Source organism: Ictalurus furcatus, chromosome 16, assembly GCF_023375685.1.
Source record: "Ictalurus furcatus strain D&B chromosome 16, Billie_1.0, whole genome shotgun sequence".
In the NCBI taxonomy this organism is placed as follows: Eukaryota; Metazoa; Chordata; class Actinopteri; order Siluriformes; family Ictaluridae; genus Ictalurus; species Ictalurus furcatus.
The window spans coordinates 20334140-20355935 of NC_071270.1; the positions used below are offsets into that span (position 1 = coordinate 20334140).

Here is a 21796-nt window from a genome sequence, read left to right on the forward strand (position 1 = left end):
CCACCGATACCAGCCCGGTCTTATTCTTAGGCTGTGCAATCCACACTTTGGTGTGTTCTATCCCCAAAGGGATTACGGTTGCCCGTGGCTCCTTTTGTGGCTGTAGCTCGAAACCGAGATCTGTTCGAGATAAAAAGGCTTTGACATGATCAAAGGAGATGCCAAAACGGCCTCAGCTAAGGCTGAAAATATAAGAATGTCTGCTCTTACAAATAGCTCTCAAGGGAAAACAAAGGGTGTGTGCTTTTAAATCGATGCTGGTTGGTTTGCTCAGATTTGGCCGGAGAAACACCTGAATGCAGCCAAGTCAGATATGCGACTCGATGGAAAAACCCTATGCACAATGTCTGTTCACAGAAATGAACTATTTGGACGTAGTCTATTAAAAAGTTATGACGGGTCATGTGGACAGGAAAATGAAGATCATGATTGCCTGCTTTTAAAAGAACACCTTTCAGTCCTTAGACAATAAGCTGGACCAAGATTACACAATTTCAACCTTACAACTGAAGTGAGAAGAAGGGAATTTAGTTAGATTAAACAAGGAAAGGCGTCTTGCCAGTGAACATTGAGGCCAAGTTATTCATACAGTACTTCTCTGCTAACCACAGTGTACTCTATCAACCCTCGCAAAGCCACATAAGTGTGCTTCGTTTATTCTCCTTTATAATGTGGTGCAGAGGAGAACCAACGTCAACAGAAAAACTGGTCAGGCCAATTAAAAGACATTTAAATTATGATCTATAGTGGTTTTTTTTTTTTTGTCCTGAACTCCTGAGCACTACTTGTGTATGGATGCATGCAGTCTATCTAGAAAACAACAAAAACAAACAAAAAAAAAATGGTTAGGAATATTTTTATTTATTTTTTTTTTAAATGTACTCATGTCAACCAGTGTACTAGAATTAGAAGATTCAGAAATGCCAGATATATTTAAGGCACTTACTGGTTGCTAATTACAGAGAGGAAATATTGGCAAGAATTAGATTGCCTTTACATGGATAATGTATTACCCTCTTGGCAAAGCTTTATGTAATACTGCAAGTTGCATGTATAATTTAATTCTGTGATAGAAAACATTTTATATGATATATGACTGACCTCGTATTGCTCTTTTTTCCATATCTGAAATATAGTATTAACATATTACCAAATTTAAAGGTCATTCCTGCCAGATGACAGCATGTACGTCCAAAATTTCAAATGCTGAAATTATCCAATATTGCAGCAAACTAGCCTGAATCCAAGCCTACTTATAATTTTTTTTTTTTTTTTTTTAAGCATGTGGGCATCTACATTTAGATAAAAATTAGTCTATATGGGGGAGGAAAAAAAAAACAAAAAAAAAAAGTGTGATTTCTGAAAGAACAAAACACAGAAATGTGAATCTGGTGCACCATATAAAGACTCAGCAGAGCTCATGTTGCTGTGCAGACAGTCTGGTTCTCTAATGAAGATGATAACATTACAACAAATCACTCTTTCCATGCAGTTTGGCACCATCGTGTCCTGATAACTTACCAGGCTAGTGGACATCCTAATTACTCGTTTGCATCTGGGAAGTCTTTTATTCGATAACACTTCATAAACAATGTCCTAACACAGTGTTTTAAATCCATCTGCATTCTGGGCATGTATATATTATATATATATATTTTTTTTTATAACAGCCATCAAAATCCGTTGTGGAAGAACTTGTGCATAATGTAATGACTAGTAAAGACACATGGATTTTATAAGCAGTTTCAGGAAAAAGGCTGGTCTCGGGAGGTTTAAAAAAAAGTGCCTTAATATGAATTTGAAACTGATTTCCTCAACAGCAGTGGTTTAAATCCCATCTTGGGCCTCTTGCAATTTTAATCTTGGAGGTGCTCAGAGCGCAGAATGGCTCTAACTTGGCAGCAGAATTCACTTTTTCCTTTAAACAAAGCCCGACAGAGGAAAGCACAACCAAGTTTCATTTAAAACTGATTACAGCCATTCCAAAAAGCATGCTGAAATACGAGCTGGAAGTGAATGTGTTCAGTGTATGAGAAAATTGGACTTGGCAAGTCGGTAAACTGTTGAAGATTCTGTTCTCGAAAAGGCGAACGAGAAAGAGAAAATACAGACGACAACATATAAAACCATGAGCAAAATGCTATTTTGTTGTATATTAAAGAGCAGGTACGTTTCGGTCATACTCGAGCTTTCTAAAAACACAGAAAACCTCATGTTTGCATTCCTTTCTGTGTTATGGACCGTGAGCCATCCACTTTAGAGCAGAGGAATGCACATCTGGATACATCTTCCCAGTGTATATATTTTCTTGCTACTCCTTCAAAATGCAGCTCCAATGTGCTCAAAACTAAAAATAAAAAAATTAAAAATAAAAAATCATAATAAATAAATAAATAAATAAATAAATAAATAAATAAGGCTGACGTGATGACTGAATCAAGTGCTCAAACAAACTGAAACAAAGACTTGGGTTCTCAAAGAAGCAAAGACTCTTGAGCGCAAGTGGTCCCAACATAGTCAAAGACAAAAGCTCTTCAAAAGATTACAGTATTTTAAACGTTCTGTTCCTGCTGAAGGCCGAAAGGTTCAAAACAATCCCTCTCTGTGTAAATCCCACACTAAGAGGTGCAGTAATTGTAGTGTGGCTATTGGCACAAGGGCCCTTATGCAGGTAAAGCAAAGAAAAATACTGCAGGGGAGATGTAAACAAAGCTGCTGATGAGGGCATGGCTCTGATTTCAGTCCACATGCAGACCACACGGCTTCCAGCTTTTTTTTTTTTTTTAATGGAATTTAACGGGGAAGAATAGAATGGAACAGAATGCCTTGAAACGAACTGGTGGAATAAAACAGAACAGAATAGGTTTAGTGGTTTGCACGTTTACCTCGCACCTCCAGGGCTGGGGGTTCGAATTCCGCCTCAGCCCTATGTGCCGGAACTTTGCATGTTCTCCCAGTGCTTCGGGGGTTTCCTCCAGGTACTCCGGTTTCCTCTTCCAGTTCAAAGGCATGTTGGCTTTTCCCAATTATCCAGGGTATGTGAAGTGTGTGAGCTTGTGCCCTGCAATGGGTTGGCACCCCATCCAGTGTGTGCCCCACCCCCTCCACCCCTCGGCCTTGTGCCCAGAGTTCCCTGGGATAGTATACAGGCTCCCCGTGAGCCTTTGTAGGAGAAGCGGTATGGAAAATGGATGGATGAAAAAAGAATGCCATGGAACTGAATGGTGAAATGGAATGGATTGGAAAAAATAAGCCAAGGAATGGGACGGAATGGAAAAGAATGCCATGGAACTAACTTGTGGAATGGAACAGAATGGAATGGAAAAGCATGCCATGGATTGAAATGAAATGGAGTGGAAGGCCATGGAACTGAATGGAAATGTGAAATGGAATAGAATGGAATGGATGGGATGGAATGGAATTAAACAGGATGGGATGTAATGGAGTGGAATTTTATAGTCTACACTCTTAGAAAGAAGTTCCTCACAGGTTCTTTGGAAGGTAAATAGTTCTAGCTTTCTAGAAAATCTTGCTTTGGAAACTTTTCCCAGCCACCCAGGTACACTTTGGCACATAGCAATACTTATCACATTTAATTAATAACTTATTTTTGGGGGAAAAATCCAAACAAACTAGGCCCATTTCTAGTTTGGCTGTGACGTGAACGAAACACTGGGTCAAGGTCAGCGTCACAATCATTCTCAGATAAAGGGGGAGGGAAGATAGAGGACGGTAAAGCATTCACCAACCCTGATACTTGGTTGATGTTAATTGCATGGTTGGTTGCTAACTAGTAGATCGCATGAAGAAGAAAAGAAAAGAACATGCAAGATCTCACAAACACAAGCACCTCTCCATACATCACGCCTACTGCAACCTCAGACAAGGCAACATCCAGAAACCCATTAGGGTGATTTGATTGAACTTTTATACTAAAACAGTATTGTTTCTGTGTGGTGACTTATAAAGATCATGCACATGGAACATAAAATCAACAAGTAAAGAATTAGCAGATTATTTATTATTATTAGTAGTAGTAGTTTTGCATCTGTTTAGTGTAGTAACATACTGAAAGTCTGTTCATTTTACATTCATTTCTGTTTTATCAAAGTAAGCATGAGTGACTACAGTTTAGAAATGTAAACAAACCAATAAACAAATAAATACATAAATAAATATTGTCTTTTAGATAATATTTTCCCTTTTGTCATTACAGTCAGATTACATTTCTATGTAGATGAAGGGGCCATATTATAGACTGACGGGAAAAACACTGCATCACTGTATCATATTTCAATATTCTCGCACTGGATAATTTAATTTAATGTGACAATATTTGTAACAGTTTAATAAATTTACAGTAAGCCATGATGCTGTAGAGTTGCAGTTAACCTTAGGGTTTATTGTTTTGGGGGGTTTATTTCTAGCTTGAGTGATGAATGTATAACTGTTTCCCAAACAGCAAAAAAACAACAACAACAACAACAACAAAACTACATTCGAGCATTTGTTTACAAAAGGTGGAGGAAAGGAAAAAGCAAATGAATGACACTGACCATAATAATAATAATTAATTAATAATAATAATAAACCCTTTAGTTTTGTAGGTCGGTGTTCAATAGAGGCAACAGGCTGAGTGTTTGCTCCCTCGCGAGCCCAAACTTTTCCTTCTCACTTTCGCTACCTCTCACCTTCAGTCTGCTTTCTACTTAACCGTGCGTCTGAATACTGAAATAAAATCTTACCTTATATGTCTTTTAATGTCAGACAGGCATTTTGACACGGTTCCTCTCCATTGCTGTAGCTGCTTTAAGTATTTAAACCTTCTTAACAGGACGAGTTTACGCTACGGGGTACGACTTTTCCCTCGTTCGGTCCTATTGGAAGACGGCGTTGTCAGTGATGTTTTTTCCACACCTGTATTATGATAACCCCGCCTCCTGGACTAGGATTGGTTAATGGTTTTACAATCCGGTCGTTACTACGAACTATTAGCCAATCCGAGCTAAAGGGGTGGAACATTAACCAATCGTAACGAAGGAGGCGGGATTTGGAGGAATATGGGTAGAAAATAAGGCTGTTCTTTTTCCTGTGGCTGATATGGAGGGCAATTAAAGGGCCAAGTGTTTTGTTTGTTACATTTTCGTGTATACTCAGAAATACTAGCTATAGCTACTAGATTAAGTATATAAACATGAGCTAATTAGAATATAACAGAGCCGTACAGTGTAGTTTACTAACAAAATATAGTCACGAGGATAGTCAAGGTGTTAGCCTGTACATCTGTTTTACTGGATGCATAATGAGTCATTAATCTAATTAGTTTAAAAAAAAAAAATAGGCTATTATAGAGTGACTTGAGCATTTCTTAAAGTCTTAATAAACAGTCAATATAATTTTGAAAACAAACAATAACAAAAACCGTTATAGTAACCTGTCCCTTCCATCTTACATGTATAAGTCATTTGCCTGTTTCCTAAACTCTTCACCAGTCTAATAGCTGGGGCGGGACACGCCCCTCTCATTATTATACAAGCATATGATAATCAGAGGGGCGTGTCCAATCCAAACAATCCAGCTATTAGAATGGTGAGGAGTTTAGGTAATGCTGTATAAGCAGTACACTCACTGAATAATCACTCACTGAATTATCCTCAAAGCAATAAAACATAGCTGAGGTAGTGTATACAGCATTATTTTACTTAACTGTGCTCCTTACAAGTTTATGCTACTCAAGAAGTATGAATCTAAAAGGCCTTTTTGGTTTAGGTGTCTTCTTATATGCGAAGGCATATAAGCAAGGTTTAAACCTGATTTAGATTATCAAGGTATTCTGTGTTGTTTAAGGTAAGATGATTAAAGAATGGGCTTGCATGAGAACTGACTGTCAGACCCAGATCAGTACATTTCCTCTGATTATAATGATGAAGCTACATATGTATGCATTGTGTAACTAATATGATGATGTTGATGATGATAAAGATCTTTTCCTCTATTGGTGACAATGATAACAGTAATGAAGACGGTGATGATGAATACAACAATGAGGATGATGATGATGGCGATGTTGATACTCATGATGGCAGTGATGGTAATGATGAGGAGGAGGAAAAGAAGGGTTACATTGATGATGATGGTGGTGAAGATGCTGCTGCTGATGATGATATTTATGGTGATAATGATAAAAATAATGACAAATTTATTTACTATGCATTTCTTCTATGATGATAATAATGATCCATCCATCTTCAACCGCTTACTCCTTTTCAGGGTCGCGGGGGAATCCCGCGAAGCATCAGGCACAAGGCAGGGTACACCCTGGACAGGGTGCCAGTCCATCACAGGGCACAATCACATACACACTCACACATCAGCCTACCATGCATGTCTTTGGACTGGGGGAGGAAAACCAGAGCACCCGGAGGAAACCCCCGCAGCACAGGGAGAACATGCAAACTCCGCACACACATGGCCCCGGCGGGCCATGTGTGCGGCCCGGCGGGAATCAAACCCCGGACCCTGGAGGTGTGAGGCGAACGTGCTAACCACTAAGCCACCGTGCGCCCTAATGATGATGATGTACGTTATTGTTATTAACATTATTATTAGAAGTAGTAGTACTAGTAGTAGGGGTCAGTTTTGCACACTTGTAAATAAAGGTTAAATTAGTGATATATTTGGGTTCTTTAGTTTGTCCTTCTATGGGAACCTTAAAAGTTCTTTACTGAACCATATAGCAGAACACCTTATGAGAGCTAAAACCACCTTAAGAGTGTTTTCTACATTACTTAAAATAATTGGCATATTTTTGTTCTGACATGAATGGATGCTGAAGACATATTAAACTTGCACATAAAATATCAGTAGGCTTATCAGTAAAACAGTTGGCTATATAAACTATAAAAAAATATTAGGAGATTTGAACGTTTGTGCTTGTGCAATTTTGTGCACACTTTGTCAAGTGTATACACCCCTGAATGTTTTCTACAGCATAGGATCTTCTTTAGCCTTTAATCCAAACAAGCAAACCAGACACACCGAAATTCCACATCAAGATAACCGCAAATATGTGTACTTATTCATCTGAGGATGCCAGTGCGGCTTTTCCAAAAATACCAAGGTTCCAAAAAAACCTTACAGGACACCAAGCAGCCAAATATCTGGGCCTAGAGGAAATTCTTCAAAAGTAGAGAGAAAGGTCATCTACATGAATGACTCGGCTCTTTGAGTCGGCTCTTTTAGGTGAACCAACTGAGAACCTACGGGCCATTTGACATATATATATTGTGGATGCAAGCAATGTCATGGGCAATCTTCTTAATGAAGCATATACTGTATGTGCACAGCAGATTATTTTACACCCACTTGTCAAAGTGTCTTTTTTACAGTTAGCATTTTTAAAACTGGATTTTTTAATGTAGTGCTAATTAATCTTTGGTTTTTATTTATTTAATTAGAAGGTAAAGCAACATTTTAGCTACATTTGCCAGGTAAAGAAGAACAAGCATTGGTCAAAATATCACAAAATGGTAATTAGACATTTTGGAGCCGAATGCGTCGACTCATCGGTGAGCTTAGGCTCACTGAAAAGCTGGAATTTCCATCACTAGTTGTAACATAACTTTAACTCTATTCCTAGTTTTATTACATCATGACCACATCACAGTCCTCCCGCTTCAGAGGAGTGAGCTTAAGATCGCATTTCCCCAGAACTAAAAAGCTCAAACCTGTCTCATCAAGACAATGCCCCTGTGTACAAAGTGACATCCATGAAGACATGGTTTGCCAAGCTTGAAGTGGAAGAACTTGAGTTTCCGGCACTGACCCCTACCCCAAGCCCACTGAGCACCTCTGGGATGAACTGGAACACCGACTGCACCCCAGGCCTCCTCGCTTGACATCGATGTCCGAACTCACTAATGCTCTTGTAAAAGAATGAGCACAAATCCCCGCATACATCTTCCAAAATCTAGTGGAAAGCCTTCCCAGAAGAGTGGCAGCAAAGGGGGTACCAACTCCATGTTTGAAACGGGCACATATGGGTGTGATGGTGAGGTGTAATCACACATTTGGGAATATAGCGTATATATGCATTCAAAAGTATTACCATTTTAAGTCACCAGATGACTTTTTGTAGCTCTTTGAATGTAGATTGAATTAGGGGTTTGCTTATATAAGTTATCTGGTCATTTTTTGTGTCAAGGACTGACAAGATAAAGCGGCTAGTCTCTTGCTGCTTTATTGTAATCCCAACATCTGCTCAGAAATACATTACTGTCTATTACCAAAACAAACTTGGCTTCATAAGCACATAACGGCACAGTGGCAACCGCAATAAAAAAAAGTTGCTTTAAAGACCTGCTTGTAGCTGTTATTACATTGTGCTTTATAAGGCATGATGTTCATTGGAATTTGGACTGGAAATCAAGCACCAAGTCAATGAAGAAGGAGCAGTTCGAGTGCACTGAGGTTATGGCGGAACCAGCCTATACGGTGCCAGCCTTCAGAAAGCGGTGAGATTGTTAGCAGATGTAGCCATTACCATTCAGGAGGCTATTTTAAGAGCCTAAGAGTGTCAGAAAACACCTGAACCTGAACCAGTATCCACATTAATTGTAGGTATAAATGATATCCCCTCAGCACTGTAACTTATTCACTGTATGTAATGTATGAAGGAATGAATTTTCTCTCGCTGTGTTTGTACAGTGTAGCTTAGTGTTGGGTCAGATGTCAGAGTTAAGTAAATACCTGGTTTGGAAAAGGATTCATGGGAATATTGAAGAGAAAAATATTAGTTTACAAAGATTTATATTCCTCGATTAATCACACTGTAAGATCCTGGACAAACAGATCCTGGTTGAGAAAATGGCCTTGTGGTTGAAGAAAAAAAAAAAAAAGAGTTTAAATAAATAAATTTCTAATAATAATTGTGTGTGTTGAGGATCAGCAAATATTCTTTCTGCAATTATATTCAGTATTTTTGTTACATCATAGCAGTTAGCACTGCCACATCACAGCTTCAGACTCCCAGGTTCAATCCTGAGATAGGGTGAATGTCTGTGTGGAGTTTCTGTGCACATTCCCCCCGTATACTTAATGGTGTTCTCTGGGTTTTCCAGTTTCCTCTCACCTACCAGTTACTGAAAGTGGTAGCACAGGGGTTAAGACTACTGATCAGAAGGTTGTGAGTTCAAATCCCAAGCCTCTACTGCTGGGCCCTTAACCCTCAACTGCTCCGTTTTATAAATGAGATAAATGTAAATATAAGTGAGTGAGGCTCAATCTGAGCACTATGGGTTAGAGAGTTAAAAATATGGGTTTATACTGACATCTTCTGGAAATATATGGCATTGCAATGATCAAGTCCAAGCCTGTCAAATACATGGTGGCCAAACTGATGTCCATGAGAGCATCTGGTAGCAGTGACTAATGAAACGAGATTGACGTTGAAACTCTAAAAGAGCTTTTTTGGGATCCACATATTAAACTGAATCATATAAATGTATAATATATATGGAAGTAATCATGTAATCTCTCAATATACCTTTCCATATCTTCATGTAGGCTATATCCTATTTTGTACCATTATATCCCTGCCCAAAATCAATCTCTCTCTCTCTCTCTCTCTCTCTCTCTCTCTCTCTCTCTCTCTCTCTCACACACACACACACACACACACACACACTATACTGAAACCAAACAGTTTTAGTATTGTGTAATGGCCACTGTAGTCTCAGATTCCCGCTCTTGTCTGACAGGTGTGATACCCAGTGGGGTCGTATACTGTTGTAGGCCATCCACCTCAAGGTTGTGAATTCTAAGATGTTTTTCTGCTCACCGCAGTTGAGTTAAAGACACAGTTGGTTATTTGGGTTACTGTAGCCTTCCTCTCAGCTCAAACCAGTCTGGTCATTCTACTCTGACTTCTCTAATGAACACAGTGTTTAGATTTGGGCCATTTGGGCCAAGATGCATAGTGTGACATCATCACAACGCGCATTCAGCCAAAGCCGTCTTCGATTGCACATCGTCTTGCGACGCACATGAGTACAGCTAAAAGGTCTTACTTACCAACAAACATAACTGCAAAAGGCCTCTCAAAACAACTTTGTGCAATTGTGAAAAAAACACAAAAGACTTCCCAAATTGCATCGCAAATTTAGAAGAAAAAAAAAAGCAGCAGCAAAATTAAGCATTAAGTAAAACTCCACGAAATCCTGTATGGACTGATATATTCAGTACATATGTCGTATACATATAAAAAGAATATTATGTGAAGGCAAGGATGTGAAAATTCTAGCAGTTTACATGATGCTAACAAAAAAGCAAAAACAAAAAACAAAAAACACAGCAACACAAAAACACAGAGCATATCTTCTCATGGGGCCAGAAATGCATCCGTCCATTTTCTGTACCCCTTATCCTACACAGGGTCACGGGGAACCCAACCCATTACAGGGCACAATTGCACACACACTAAGGATAATTTGGAAATAGCAATCAGGATACAATCAAGAGTACCCAGAGTAAACCCACAAAGCATGGGGGGGGGGACTTATAAACTCCAAGCACACAGTGCAGAGGTGGGATTCAAACCCCACAACCCCGGAGGTGTGAGGCAAACCTGCTAACCACTAAGCTGCTGTACACCCCTGATCAATATCGATTAAATGTCAAATGATTCAAAATTTCAATGATTCTCCTCTCAATAATTGCATTATTTCTGAGTTGACAAGTAGAGTATTTTTTTCTTATGAACAATCAAAAACAAATACTTTAGAAAGAAAATACAGGCCCAAATTTAGAAACTCAATGCAACAAAAGTGAATACACCTGTAATCACTGACACATATTGTAAGTTAGAAAACCTGTGATCATTGAAAGAAAAATTAAGTACACCAGTGATTTCCAATTATCTTAATAGCATGAACATGGTTATAGAATGACCTGTGAACACCAGAATTTTCTCAGTTTTGGACCTATGGGCTGTGTCTATTTACATGTCTGTATCATGGCCCCACATGGAAAAGAATTGCCAGAAGAACTGAAAAATCTGCTTGTGAGATTTCACGAAGATGGAAGCAGATACAGGAAGACTAACTAAAAATCAGTCGAAAGCCAGTTGCAGCAGTAATCAGGAGGTATATACCGAGCCATAGTACCACTAATCAGAGCAGCAGTTGCCATCCTCCTAAGACTTGCACTACTTGCGCTACTTGCCCAATCTAGCTCTGAAAAACAGACAGACAAGTGCTTCAGACTTGGTACAGGGGTTATCAGTGGAAATCAGAGTTTCTGTGACAGCTCAGACAGTGCGAAGGACATTGCATAACCTCTATGGATGGCATCCAAGAAAATTAAAAACATTTCTTGCTCTTCAGCACAAAACTGCAAGATTAACGTGGCTAAAGAACATGTAAAGAAATCTGAGAAATACTGGGAGCACATTCTTTGGCCAGATGAGACCAAGATAAATTTATTCAGCTCAAATGGGCGCCAGCATGTTTGCTGTGAACCAGACCAGGACTACCGCAGTGAATGCATAGTCCTGACAGTGAAGCATGGTGGTGGGAGTGTGATGATATGGGGCTGCATGAGTGCAAAAGGTGTTGGGGAGATGACATTTATAGATGGCACCATGAATGTCTGTGGGTATACCAAAATACTGGCTGACAACTTATCCCGAAGCTCGGCAGAAGCAGAATATTCCAGCATTATTGCAATCCAAAATCACACAAGAGTTTCTAGAGAAGAAAAAAGTGCTTCAGGATAAGTAGGTCAAGTAGGTCACCTTACTTGAATCCAACAGAACACTTTTGGGGTATTTTAAAGAGAAAGGTAGAGCAACACAACTCCTCCAGCAAATAGAAGCTGAAAAAAATGTCTCTGAAGAATGGCAGAACATCTCTCCAGAAATATGTGCAACACTGGTATCCTCCATGGCAAGGAGGATTGAATCTGTCGTTAAAAATAAAGTTGGACATAGGAAGTATTGAAAAAAATACTACAGCATTTACTGTAGTTCCTACTGTGGGGCCTGTATTTTTAATATATTAAGTCTAAACCATTCATTTTTAATGTTATATTAGAGCAAATACCCTGCTGTCTCATTTCTGTTGCATACTTTACCGAGGCCATCAGTAATTATTGTAAATAGAGGTTAATTTGGGATTTAGGGATTGGAGGATATCAACATCTTTCATGGGTGCCAACATTTTGGGATCAGCTCCTCTTCAGTTCAAGCAGTATTAAATGGAGTCCTCAGCATTCAAATAATGCAAATGTGATTGAAACCCAATTTAGATGTCTCAGTTTTTGGTTTAAGTACAATTTTGGTTTAAAACGATATCAAAACATCTGATTCTTTTCTATTAAAGATGCACAATTACACTAAACCATTTCGACTGCACTGAGGAATGTAGACATTTTGATTTAATGAGCCATATACAACATACACTACATTGTACACCTTGTGGAAACCTGACCATCACACCCATACGTGGTTCTTCCTCAAACTGTTGCCACAAAGTTGGAAACACACAACTGTATAGGATTTCTCTGTATGCTGTAGCGTTACAATTTCCCTTCACTGGAACTAAGATGCCCAAATCTGTTCCAGTATGATGATGCCCTAGAATACTGACAGCACCCCAGACCTCCTTGCCTGACATCAGTGCCAGGCCTTACTAATGCTCTTGTGGCTGAATGGACAAATCCCCACAGCTACACTCCAAAATCTAGTGGAAAGCCTTCCCAGATGAGTGGAGGTTATTATAACGGCAAAATAGGGAATAAATCTGGAATAGGATATTCAACAAGCACATATGGGTGTAATGGGCAGGTGTCCATGAACTTTTGGCCATATAGTGTACATACACAGTACATAGTAGTTACACAATGACTGAAGGAAACCATTTTATGATTTTGAAATGAAAGCATTTCTCCTATTATACCATAGTCCATCATTTTCTAATCATTATTATTCCATGCTAGGAATTACATTAGCTTGATCAATGTATAATACCAGAACTCAATTCCCAATAACTAAAGGTGGGGAGTTTTCACTCCACCGAGTTCACACTCCAGTTTTAGCTCCGACCGTAAGGAAACATCTCAAAAGACGAGCTCCTCCAAGCAGTTTCTCATGATGTAGCACATAAATCGTGCTTTTATTAAGACATCAAAAGTAGAAGGGAGAAAAACATCTCTATAATCTCACCACAGTGTAATTATATGGGGACACGTGCCCCACTATTTTACCTCAATTGCATCAAATTGTCTATAAAAGGTTTCATGTTACAGACGTGCATGTGCATGTAAATACACACGTGCATGATAAGCAGGGATAATTATACGGTCTGTGGTGTGAAATTTTATCCATTATAAAATAATGAATAAAATGACTGAGCTGTGTCTGTCGCTAAATTATACAGCTCCAATACGACGGTGGGGGCTTTGCACTCCACTGAGTTCATACTCCAGTTAAAGCCCTGATCATAAAAAACATCGCAATACTTTTGAAATGAATTCAAATTCTCAGGGATAAACAAGTAAAGAAGACGAATAGTCTGGATGAAGATTAAATTTATAAGGCTAGGGATTTCTTAAATGCAATACCACAGCACTGTTGAATTCTCAAATCTGATTGGTCAGAAGCAGCTGTGACAGAAGTTCCAACTGCAAGGTAAATTACAGGTTTATATTTGTGGAGTCATTCTAATGAATCATTTTTAAAACTTAAAATTACTCACACAGGTTATATGGCAAACACTCCACATAATTTATGGCTTAAAACAAATGTTATTTAACAACAACAACAACAACAAAAAAACTTGTCTCACAAATATGCAGAAATGTAACTAAAAATGGTTAAAAAGCACTGAGCGTCATTCATCCATGCATCCATTTTCCATGCCGCTTATCCTACACAGGGTCGAGGGGAACCTGGAGCCTATCCCAGGGAACTCATGGCACAAGTCGGGGGACACCTTGGACAGGGTACCAACTCATCACAGGGTACAATCATACTCACATTCACACACTATGGACAATTAGCCTACAACGCATGTCTTTGAAATGCGGTAGGAAACCGGTGTACCCGGAAGAAACCCCCAAAGCACGGGGAGAACATGCAAGCTCCGTGCACAGAATTCGAACCCCCAACCCCGGAGGTGCGATGCAAACATGCTAACCACTAAGCCACCGTTCCCCGCGAATAGCATTCATTAATAGATAAAAAACTTCAGCTTGTTGTAAGAGAAATACAACAATTACGTACTGTTATAAGAAAACGACAACCTTCTCACCACCCAATTGTGTATTATTTCTATAATGGTATGTTCCAGAGTTTTTTATTCTTTACATAACAGCAGCTCTGACAGTAGTGGTCAGATGTTAGTGCTAGTGTGCTGATCATTTGTCCTACCGCATAATAGCTAGTGCATATTTCTAGGTCTTTATAAACCAATGCCGCAGATGTTTTGTGCTTTTTGCTCTACTTTGCTACGGTGACCTTTTCAGAAAATTACTCCAGCACGAAATTATAAGTAGCATATTTTGCTAGTCTGTCTTATAACCAGAGAATGCCTCCAGCATTGAAATATAATCAAGAAGCATTAAATTACAGGCATGCATACATGAAGTGTGCGTGTGATAAAAACCCTGGTAGGATGACTTGATGGGTAGGACAAAACTGATCAAAATACAGGGTTTATTATTAATCGATTCGTTCTAATATGTTATCTTTTCTAAAGTAACAACTTACACAGGGACTTGTATTACAGATGCTGACCATAATCTAAGTGGATTAAAAAGCTGGTGTTACTTAACAACAAAAATTGTATAGACGTCGCTGTGGATTATGGATAGAGTCTCCAGTGTTGCACTACAGGTAATTCTTCAAAAATTCAGAAAGCTTTTTGTTTTTTCTCTGACAAGGCAAGCTGTAGAAAGAAAGGAAAAAGATAGGCCGGAAAGTGTTTATAGCTGTTAGGATGGACGTGATAACAGGAACTAACTTGTCTCGTGGACATTCCACAACATTAAATGTAACTATAAATGGATAAAAAGTCATCAAAAAACATTAACAGTTGGCTAATTGCTGTGTTATAAGTGGACTTTTTGTTGAGGCACATCACACCACCCCACTGTTTATTATTTTCCTATAACAGCCCACCCTAGTGTGAGTTGTTCCTTAATACCAGCCTTGTTCATTTGTATCAGTGCTTTCATTAAAATGCATTATCAATACAGCCAGCACAGTGGTGGAGTTTTGCGCACACACACACACACACACACACACACACACACACACACAGTATTATTGTAATAGAGCATGCCAAGAATAAAATCATATCCTCATCACGTTTTAGTCCAGCAGGGGGCAGCTTATATTCACAAACGTGAGGAGGGAACTTTTTTTTTTTCCTTTTTTAAATTAGGCACTAACTCAGATATGTTTGGACAGAGAAGACAGTATTACAGTGACAGTTGAGTTTAATGCCATAGCCGATGAAAGGACAACGTGTGTGTAGGAACAGGGTCTATTGAGATTCACCGACTGAAACATAATAAGCTGGAACATCAATACTGAGAGAATTCACGAGTATTGTACTCACCTGATGTCCTTAAAAGCTCCTCCAAGCAGTTTCTCATGATGTAACACATAAATCGTGCTTTTATTAAGACATCAAAAGTAGAAGGGAGAAAAACATCTCTACAAACTCATCACAGTGTAATTATATGGTGACACGTGCCTCACTGTTTTACCTCAATTGCATCAAATTGTCTATAAAAGGTATCATGTTACAGACGTGCATGTGCGTGTAAACACACACATGCATGATAAGCAGGGATAATTATACGGTCTGTGGTGTGAAAGACTATAAAATAAGGGATAAAATGACTGAGCTGTGTCTGTCACTAAATTATACAGCTCCAATCAGATGTTATTTAGAGCTGGATAATGAGTAAGTAATCACACTCAATCAGTCGTGCTGCCTCGAATGGCATGTTTACCCCTATTAAAGCACTGTCTTATAAAGGTAAGCAAATGATTGAGCAATTGACTCCTCTAGAATTGATTCGCGCTGGACTTCCACTGACTGAAAAGGCTGAGTAATTTCCTGAGCACTTTACCAGTGCATTTTCACAAACCGTACCAATAAGTGCATTTGTCTGGTTTGTGTATGCCAACACGTGAGGCTTTATGGTTTGAAGTGTGGCTGCTGGGATTTGTGTCTTGGCCATGATAGTCTCTACGGATTAGGAGCTCTTTCCAGACGAGTGCTACATCCTGCTGCTGACGGCAGCTTTTATTTATTTATTTTTGCCAAGTCATAAAAGTGTCAGTCAGGCTACCACAGCGGGGCTTTGAAGCAGGGAGCTCTTGTCATGAGATACACCAGAAAACTGCCCTAGCGGCAGGGTGTCGGGCTTCACCGACTCCCCTCAAGCTCCATATCTGGACCTTGGACGCTGGATACAGACATCACAGCCAAGAGCAAGCCAGGGACACCAAAGTAGGCCCACAGAGATGGGGGTAGAACACGCTATAAATCAGTTTTAGTAATACCTTACTGCATGAAAGAGAGGAGGCTTGGCCCTTTCGCCCTCAACTATCTCTCACCCACAGCTCCTCGAACCCTTCACACACCCTCTGCTCTGTGTCTGACCTACAACCAAAGAGTAAAGGGACAAGGCACCAGGCTAAGGCTGAATTTAATTAGCGCCTAGACCTTCCTCTCCTCCCCAGACTTGGGAGCATGAAAGGAGGCTGGCTTCAGCCCAGATGGGAAATGTTCCAATTCATCAACTTCTTCTGTTGCTGTTCCTCCAAGCAGCTGGTGAAGCTGGAACAGGATGACCTGGGATATTTCAGCTCTCCCAAGCTGACATCGATGCTCTGCTTCCCTCCTCAACCCTTTGCTCTTCAGAACAGGGCATGATTCACATATAATGCACATCACATGGCACCTTTAGCGCTCTCCTGCTGAACAGGCCCAGGCTATTCCTCTAGTCTAGCAGGCATGGCAATGTTCCTCAGACAGATCTTATAGCTCGGAGTACATCTGCAACAGGTCTGATGTGAGGAACTAATGAGAAGCAGAGACCACAGTGATTAAATCATGACCATCCAAACAGTGCTCATATTCCCAATTCAGAAAATGGTGCAGGACTGTGACGAGACTGCTCGGCTAAATCAAAACATGTAGTAAGTAATTCGGATTTTAAAGGGCAGGTGGTAAAAAAAACTAAAGGCTTCCTCTGAGAGATTTTATAGAAAACTATTAGTAGACTAACATGTCGATCATAAAGCTACTTAAAGCACTTATAACATACAATCTATATAAACCTTAAGGCCTTCTAACAAGCATAAAGACGACTATAATCAGTTTTGGTGTCAAGCAGACATAACACCTGAATCATGCATAAAACACATTCATTAGCATTGCATTAACCTTTTATAAAGCAATGCTGGGAAGTGTATGTAAGGCTTATGTCACGTGACATCTGTGACTGGGAGCCAAGGGAGGAAAATTGGCTGTGCTCTCTTGGTGGGAAGGATATCATACTCTCTCTCTCCTGTGTGTCCCAGTTATGTATACAGAAGACGTTGGATAGCTCTTTTCTCTGAGTGTGTTACACTGCCCTGTGATGCAGCAGCAGTGTAAAACATTGTGGTTGGTTGGCTTCATTTTTCTTGAAGAAAGCATGTGTTAGCCTTCTCGCTCCTCAATTGGTAGCTGTCGGATGTTGGAGGAGAGTTAGTTGGTGGGTGGTAATTTTCAGGTGACCAAACTGGGTAAAAAAAAAAAAAAATTTATATGATAATTTTTTGTATTGTCATGCTGTTGTCTTTGGATGTTGTTTACTGCGCTGATTAGCTAAGACAATAGATTAATAAGAAACTGGCTAATATATATAGTCTTATGTATATTCTGTTTGTATGTTTTTTTTTTTTTTTCCCAACCTGTATTTATTTCCCTTATTTATCTCGGAAAGCTTATATTGCTCCTATAAAACCAGACACATAAAAATAAACCTTTTTTTTTTTTTTTTCAAGAATAAACAATTAATTGGTCCAGGTGTGTAATAAAAAGTTTACCTTTTTGCAAACTTGATATTTTTTGCTTTATCTTATTTGATACATCAAGCTTTCAGGTTTGTTATTTTGCCCCATTTCCAATTTTCCCAAGGAGCCATTTTTAACAATTCTTATTTTTCTCCCACATCATTTTGTCCATTTAATGCCCTTTCACAGTATTAATTCTTTGACACAGTCTATTATGATTACTATAGCAAGTGGTTTTATTTTTCAGTACATCTAAATAGTTTATACAGTTCCATATCAGACTGAGCACATCAATAAAAATAAAACATTTTTTGCAATTTTTAAAATCTACGATGTCCAGGCTTTATAGAGTTAAATCGATGAAGCAAAGCTTTGTTGTCATTATGTAAAGCATTGTCATATAAAGTCATTTTATTACATGATGCTGCCAGCAGCAAAATTCGTAAACAATTAGTTTTACCACTTTCATTTTATCACGTGCAATACTCTCAAGGTGACAGAAACTTAGCTAAGGTTGCACTCCAATTACAAACCCAATATCGTGTTGTGTTTTGTATTCATGACTTAAAAGCTTAGGGGCAAATTCTGCACACACAAAAAAAATGTACCTCATCATTCTACTGCCAAAAGAACAGAAAAGAAACGAAAATAAGAGTGGATGCTGGCCTTCATGTGAGCGGTACTTCGCTGAATTGTCTGCAGCACTTCAGAGTGTGTACCTGTTGACCTCTCATCTTTCCAAATTGAAGGGTTATCTGAGACCAGAATTCAGAGAGCCAGCTTTCGTTTCATGCCTTCATGAATTCTGAATGCTTTGGGAGGGAAGATGATTTTAGTGGTAGTGGTGGCAGTCGGTGGATGACAAGTCTTTCTATATATCTGTACTTAGCTTGGGTGGTTTGTATTGGAGCTGGTGTATACTATGGTTTTCTCACTTTGATCAAAATGGAGGTAGGCAGTGGTAAATACAGGGTGTCTGAAAAGTCTCCATACACAGGGGAAATGAACACTTTTTAGCAAAAAGATCTTTCAAAAAATTTCATGCTTAATTTTAATTTTTTTTTTTTTCAAATAGTTTTTAAGAATGCCTTTGACAAAAAAGAAAAACGTATCGAAATCATTCTCATGGCTGAATCGGGAAGCTGTTGCAAGGTTGTGATGGACTTTAGCAAGACACATGGCAAGCACATCACACGCAACACTGTTGCCAAACTTATTAACAAATTCAAAAAGACTGATTGCAGACAGCATTCCAGACCAACTGAGTACTGGACGTCCACGGACATCTACTGATGAAGCCACAACTGATGTGATGCTGGCGTACATAGTCCCTATGTATGGAGACTTTTGGGACACCCTGTACATCCTGTCTTTAGTAATTTCACTTTTTCTTGGTTAGGGTTGGAGCCTATCCCAGAAATACTGAGCATGAGGTGGGAATACACCACGGACCAGATGGCAGTCCATCACAGACCACCATATGGACACAAATATTCCAACTTTGGTGCATTTTTCTGAAGCCAAATCCACCAACTGGCATGTTTTTGGATGGTGTGAGGAAACTGAAGAACCCAGAGGCAACCCAAAGAAACAACCCAAGTTCACTCTGGATCTATGAAGTGTCAACGCTACCCCAGTGCACCACCATGCTGCCTTTTAATTAGAAAAAAGTCTGAGTCTGAAATCAGAACAAATGATGAAAAAGCATTCGAGTGATTTTAGCTGACAGCACAATATAGTATATATTAATGAGGGTTTATCCAACTAATAACTGGAGGTCCATAATGATAATGACTATCATTTTAGCAAATCACTGAAATTGCATTTAAGCATGATCAGCGCTAACTTCAATTAGCACCAGGGGTCATTTATTCCATTTAGCGGGATTAAGTTTTATCTACATCATCACCACCTGCGAATGGAAATGCTAAAGTTTGCAGATTATCCAAAGGGACAGAATCTCCCTGAGGTACGCCTCACCTTTCGTGAAGTTGTGAAAGACTATGGTGATTGTGTCCTGAAGTGATTAGATGTCAGTCTTGTAGTTGTCCACTCTGAAAGGTCAAGCCTGTCATTAGGCAGGTCCAGGAGTCGACAGGCGTGCAATGAGCTATTGATTTTGCTGAAATCCACAGTTGGGGGTTTAAACCTAATGAATGATGAAGAATGTCAAAATGCTGATCAGATCATATCAGATCAGATCAAATCAGATCACAGGCTGAGCTGCTTTAGCAGTTGGTGTGTGAATTGAATGCAGCAGGAATGGAGATTTTAGGATTTCGGAGACTGGATTTCCAAAGATAGTCTGTGTGATGTATATAGATTTAGCTGATGAAGTGCAGAATGTGGTTAGTGTTATATCCAACATTTGAGTATTTCAGTATTTTCAGTATTTGAGAATTTCATAGTATTTGGTACCTTTTGCTTTAATAACAGTGTGCACTCGAGCTAGCATGGACTCCACAAGTTTGCATAAAACCTGATGATCCACGATAGATTCAATCCATTGGAGTATTGTCTGAAATTTGATCTTTTGCACAAAGGAGTAAACATGTCAATATGTTAATATCACACAGCGCAAAATATTGAATATTGAATTTTTAAGATATTGAACAATTCTTGTTCAAAATTCTGAAAACGTTCTGAAAACATTCTGTTTATTTCGTTTTAAATTCCCCAAATTTTCAGTTTTTGACCTTGCTGTATGTAACAATCTACGAATCAGCAATACGTGCTCATGCATGTTTGGGTGTCTGGGGTAAGACTTTACCTGAACCTTGCATCATAAAACTGATATCATCATGTCATAAACATCTCATGAATGCAGTAATCTAGTGATATAAGAGTGTCGAACTACTATAAGTCACTGTCATTTCACGGTCATAACGCTTATTTCTTATAACAATACCTGTCATAACTATCATAAAATATGGAATAAAATGTAAGATAACTCAGAACAAGTTCAGAACAAATGAGCAGGTGATGTATGCAGTCATGATATACGTACATTATAATAGTATCATGACACTACTATACAGTTGTATGATTATGGTATGGTTATGCCAGTCATGATGCGAGTAAAAGCTGAAAAAAGACATTTGAATATACTATTAAACTGAGGTTTGGACACTAATATACAGTATATTTCTCTTGGTCTTATAGACATTTTGATAAGGACTTTGTTGAGATTTGACTGTGAAATATAATCTAAACATAAACAGTGACATTAATGCACATGGATATATTTATTTCCGAATCAAAATATGCACAACACTGGCCACTTTAATAGGAACACCAGTAACTCGTTGCTCATTCATGCAATTATCTAATCAGCCATACTTCTCTGTATTTCGCCTGCAGAGCTGATGCTCACTGGATGTTTAAAATCAAAAGACTTTTATGTGTGAAAATCAGTTCAGTTTCTGAAATAGTCTGGCACAACCATCACTGAGATCACATTTTCCCCATTCTGGTGTTTAAAGAGAACCTTAAGTGATGCTCTTAACCTGTATGATTTTATTATGCTTTGTGCTGCTGCTACATGACTGGCTGATTGGATAATTGCTTAAATTAGCAGAGGTACAGGTATTAAAGTGGTCAGGGAGTGTAGTACTTAGTTTAATAAGTATGTTTTTTTTCCCCCTTAAAACAAGTGCTTTTTACTTAAAAATTAATTGTTTCCCCAAAACAAGTAGCGTTCAATAGCACTTAGGAAAAGTAATT

At 38.9% G+C, this 21796-nt stretch overlaps 2 protein-coding genes across 2 annotated transcripts in view; one reads left to right on the top strand and one right to left on the bottom strand.

The window, feature by feature from the left end:
* The window catches only part of il11ra (interleukin 11 receptor, alpha), a 41745-nt gene extending 36844 nt beyond the window's left edge, over positions 1-4901 (bottom strand). Inside the window, exon 1 of the mRNA XM_053644764.1 lies at positions 4746-4901. The gene's annotated coding sequence lies outside the window, so the exon portion shown is untranslated. The remainder of the gene's footprint in view (positions 1-4745) is intronic.
* A 972-nt stretch (positions 4902-5873) lies between these two features.
* On the top strand, positions 5874-6557 carry LOC128620101 (aspartate and glycine-rich protein-like). Its single transcript, XM_053644766.1, has 2 exons — positions 5874-6172; positions 6271-6557. Exons 1-2 carry the CDS (start codon positions 5941-5943, stop codon positions 6543-6545), a joined length of 507 nt encoding a protein of 168 aa, XP_053500741.1. The 5' UTR covers positions 5874-5940; the 3' UTR covers positions 6546-6557.
* Positions 6558-21796: the final 15239 nt, after the last annotated feature.